This window comes from Cyprinodon variegatus, unplaced genomic scaffold (assembly GCF_000732505.1).
Source record: "Cyprinodon variegatus isolate N-32 unplaced genomic scaffold, C_variegatus-1.0 Scaffold827, whole genome shotgun sequence".
Classification (NCBI taxonomy): domain Eukaryota; kingdom Metazoa; phylum Chordata; class Actinopteri; order Cyprinodontiformes; family Cyprinodontidae; genus Cyprinodon; species Cyprinodon variegatus.
In genome coordinates this window covers 279078-283605 of record NW_015151280.1, presented here as the reverse complement: position 1 = coordinate 283605, position 4528 = coordinate 279078, and the positions used below count along the sequence as shown (strand labels likewise).

Sequence of the window (4528 nt, the reverse complement as noted above, 5' to 3'; positions counted from 1 at the left end):
TTCTTTCTCTGTCTGCTTCTGTCTCCTCGAACATCAGTCGGCCTTGCCAGATGGCCGCTCACCTGAGTCTGATCTGCTGGCAAATGATTTCTTCCTGTTAAAAGGAAGTTTTTGCTCTTCACTGTCGCTACAAGCATGCTTAGTGTGAGTCGATGCAATCAACTGGTTTACCTTAGATAGAAAACTTGAATCAATTTGACTGTATGATCTGGTTGAATTGTAAAGTGGGTTGAGATGACGTGTGTTGTTAATTGGTGCTATATAAATAAACTGAACTGAATTGGATTGAAAAGTTAGAAGAAACCAAACTTCTCAGTTAAAACAAATGGAACGCCACTTCATTTCTTTTTTGTTGTTCGTTCTATGTTCAGTACAAATCTGGTCCAAGCATAAAAGTGCTCCTTTTCAATAAAAGTGCTTTATTCTGCTGTGTTAACATTGTTCATTAAACATGAAAATAGCCTTTTAAAAATCCGAAACACAATAATGATTTTTTTTGTAGTCTTTCCACTGGACTGCTTGGTTCATTCAGGCTGAAAAAGTTCATTAACTAATAATCAGACATGGTCAGAAGCCACGGTTAAGGTCAACGCATAGCTCTATTAAACCTGATTCATATTCAGCAGAGTGTGTGGCACATCAAATTAAGTTAAATAAAAGTAAGAAACGTAGGAAAGATTATAAAATTAATCTAATGGTACAAATCTAACACCACTAAAGAAACTGATTTGAGCAAATCCCCTCTAATTTATACAAATGACCATAATGACTAATTGAAAGCTTAAGTGGTCATTTAATAACTTTAGATAAAACAGCCTTTTAAGCCGGTTTGTTTTTTAAAGATACAGTAGCTATATATGCCAAATTTGTAGTTTTTATATTCTCTGATTTTAATCAAAGAACCATTTGAACAAATCGGGTGATGTTTGAACTTTATCATTGTGTTTATAGTCAATGAGGAAAACATTTGCATTCTGCAGTCTGGGGTAGGAGAATGATTAATATCCACTCAGAGCTAAATGAAATCTTCTCTTGCTACGAACATACCATGCTAGTATGAGGACCGGGTGTCAGTTGAAAAGGTAAAAACCTTTTCTGACAGTTGCTGGGATTTAATGAGAGGAATCAGCTGGGTCTATGAGGAACTAGGACACTGGACTTCATTTTGAAGCCAAACGAATTTGCTTTGCAAATATTAGAATAAAACATTTTTGAGTCAACTAGTATGAATAATATAGTCAATTTTCGAAGCAGTAAGGTCACTTTTAAATGCAGGAGTACAAAATGTAAACATTTGATCTTTAAAAACTGACAAAAACACACTTTATCCTCACTAGAAATGTCTTCTAAAGACTTAAAAAGAGCAGAACAGTGAAAGTGCAGAATATGGTCCAAGAAGGGCAAAGTGAAGTGAGATAAACAGGCTTTATGTTGCAACAGAGTCCTGATGAAAATGTTAAAGAGACCAGCAATAACAGACCTGTTTTTTTTCTTAATGTGTCTGACTTCCTGTATGAGTGGTACTGGTTACTGTAACTGGCCCCCTGTTTGTTTTCCAACCTGTTTCCCTTTCTTCTCCTCTGTGGCATACATTTCCAAATAGGGATGTGAAAGAATACCACATGCCTAACAACCCAGCAGCTCTTCACATTATGCATTCATCAGAAACTGTCCTGCTAGCAAAGCTGGTAATGATCAAAGCCATGCAATTATCAGCATTTAAATACTTTTTAAAGCTTTTTTCTCCTCATATTTAATGTTTGTTTTTTGTTTTTTGTTTTTTTTTTTTTCCTGGAGAAAATAACAATGAAAAAGTCTTTAGGTAATTTTTTTTCGAAATATTCTGGCATACATCAAAATTAAGCCAAAAATACTCATAACCAGTTTTATTTTAAACAGACTTAAACTACTCTCCAGGACATTTTTCTAATGTTTTATGCATGCAGATCAAATACCTAAAGGCCCGCAATGTGTCTCAGGCATGAGGAGCCTGCTCTTTCTCTGCTCTCTTGCTTTTTATTCCCATGCAGATTCTCTCCTACTCGTGTGTTGACCTGTTTCTGTGCGCTGATGTCAAATTGTCACTACACAATACTTACCGGAAGCTACTACTGGTAGCTAGATCCGTTCCATCAGCTCATTCCGTAACCAAATAAACATCCGGGTCACCCTCGATTTTACTTTGTAAAAAAGACCTAAATTACGTTTTCCCTCCCTAAAAATAGTAAGCGTACTAAACTACAATGTGTTAAAGGTTAATAATGTATTTCCTACCTTAAAATCCTTTCTGTTTTATCACTCGTCTGTGCCTGAAATGGGAACCTGGGAACTTTTTCGGCTTTGGATTTAAACATCTAAAATTATTCATATTAAATTTGGAACTTTGTGTGAGCTACGCTAAAGTTAACCTACCTGTTTATATTGAGGAAACTGAGTGTCAGGGATCTGCCCTCTGCTTAAGTTTATTTTTATTTTATTTTTATTGTAGTTGTTTTCTAGCAACGTTTTGTTCTGGAGTTTCTCTCTGTTCCCCCCTTGTGTTTTTCTCATTTCCCCTTGGCTTCCTTTTAGATCAGGGATGTCAAACTGGTTCCAGAAAGGGCCGTGTGGCTGGAGGTTTTCTTTCTAACCAAGCAATAGCACACCAGACTCCATTCATCTCATCAAGCGAGTCCAATCTGAACATGATGACTTGATGAGATGAATGGAGTCTGTTTTGCTATTGCTTGGTTGGAAAGAAAACCTGTAGCCACACGGCACTTTCTGGAACCAGTTTGACACCCTTGTTCTAGATGCTTCCATCCACACCTGTTCCTTGTCAGCTCATTATTCCAGTCTTTGTTCTGTCTCCCATATATACTCTCTCTGTGCAGTTCCTCAGTGCTGGTTCCTCGTCTTTTCCTGGCTCCTTATGTAAGTGTTCCCTGATGTCTCCTAGTTTCTGGATTTGTCTATATTCGTTATCTTGGATTTTTGCCTCAGCTGCCTGTGATTATTTCATTAAATCAGCAAAACTCAGCTCTGCCTATTGATCTCTGCATTTGGGTTCTCAAAGCCTCCACTCAACCTGACAGTGAGGCTAGAATAGAATTTTGTATATAGTTCAATACCAATACCTACAATGCAGCAATTAAGTTGATCCCTTCCCGCTATCATTGCAACCCCAACCCCTTTACAGGGGACCAGAAGACCTTGCTTATTCAGCCAGGCCAACAATTCTCTTTGACGGCATCCATTTCAGAGACATAGACAGATATGGGGCATTGCAGGCTAACAAAAGAGCCAAACAACGCCCATTACAAAGGGGTGGATCCATTTGTCCGGTTCAATTTGCATGTTTTCTAAAGACTTTGTTGGGCTTCTGTACAAAACCTTGAACTCAACTCTATTCCTGACATTTTGAATTGAAAAAGCTGCCTGGATGGAAAGCGAAACGTCTTCTTCAAACTTGTTTTTTTACTTTTTTGGAATGACTATGACCTGGATGATTGAAAATCTTCACCAGCATAGTTGAATACAGAACATTACATTTAGTTTGCTGCTACTGTTCAGATTTTACCTTAAGTGTCAAACATTGTGCTTATAAAAAAAATGTCAGTTAATGACAGCGATGGCTGTTGGACATGAAGTCATCACTGCTCTTTATGAGAACGGCTATCAGCCTGTACATGTTCTGCTAGCATTATTAGCTGCAACTAGAATGAAACCAGTACAGTCTGCTTATCACAAACAGTTTACTTTCTAAGGTTGGTTTCAGCCTCAAAGTGACAAGAAAGGCATAAGAAGAACACAAGTGCAAAGAAATAGCATGAACTCATGCTTCTGATATATTAGGTGACTTCTGGTACTCGATCTGCATGCATTGAACGTTTAAAATGTGCATGGAAAGTAGTTGACGTGTGTGAGTTTTAAATAAAACATCTAGTGTGGGTATTTATTGTGCATGTGCACTTTGAATTAATGTTTTCTTTATACATATGCCTAGTAAGAAAAGACAAAAGCTACGCGTGGTCGTGCTTTGGAAATTAAAGTTCCTCCCTCTCTCTCCACTGATGGGCTGCAGCATTTTATCGGTCTAATAAGGTACCTATACAAAGTTAAAACACTGTTTAGGTAAAAGAGTCATTAGAGCACAAGAAGATAAATACAGACTCAGATATTTACAAATATTTAACATAGAGACACTATAAATAAAAAAAAATGGAATTGCTCATCCAAACTGGCTTCATTAAACTTAGTTCTGACATCTCCCCTTTGATCAACTTTATAATAAGACCCTGTTACTCACCTGTTATAACTCCTACTCCATCCTCACAATCATAGTCTGATATCTCGCTGTCACTTATCCGCTGGGATCCTGCACAATACGGAAACAAACAGGAAAGGTAAGATGAAGGAAAAACAGGAGAGGCCTGTGTTTAAATCTGCTATAAATCCAAAACACTTCACCTCCAGTTTATCATTCCACAGTGAGTTATTTAAAGATTGCATATAAATAACTATGCACATAAGTGTGGGAAAGTAGAAC

General features: G+C 37.3%; 1 protein-coding gene across 4 annotated transcripts in view; it reads right to left on the bottom strand.

Moving 5' to 3' along the window:
- rims2 (regulating synaptic membrane exocytosis 2) overlaps positions 1-4528 on the bottom strand; it is a 263822-nt gene that overhangs the window by 90141 nt on the left and 169153 nt on the right. For all 4 annotated transcript variants that reach the window (XM_015396880.1, XM_015396884.1, XM_015396885.1 and 1 more), the window contains one exon: positions 4289-4357. In XM_015396880.1, coding sequence (XP_015252366.1) covers positions 4289-4357 — 69 coding nt within the window. The remainder of the gene's footprint in view (positions 1-4288; positions 4358-4528) is intronic.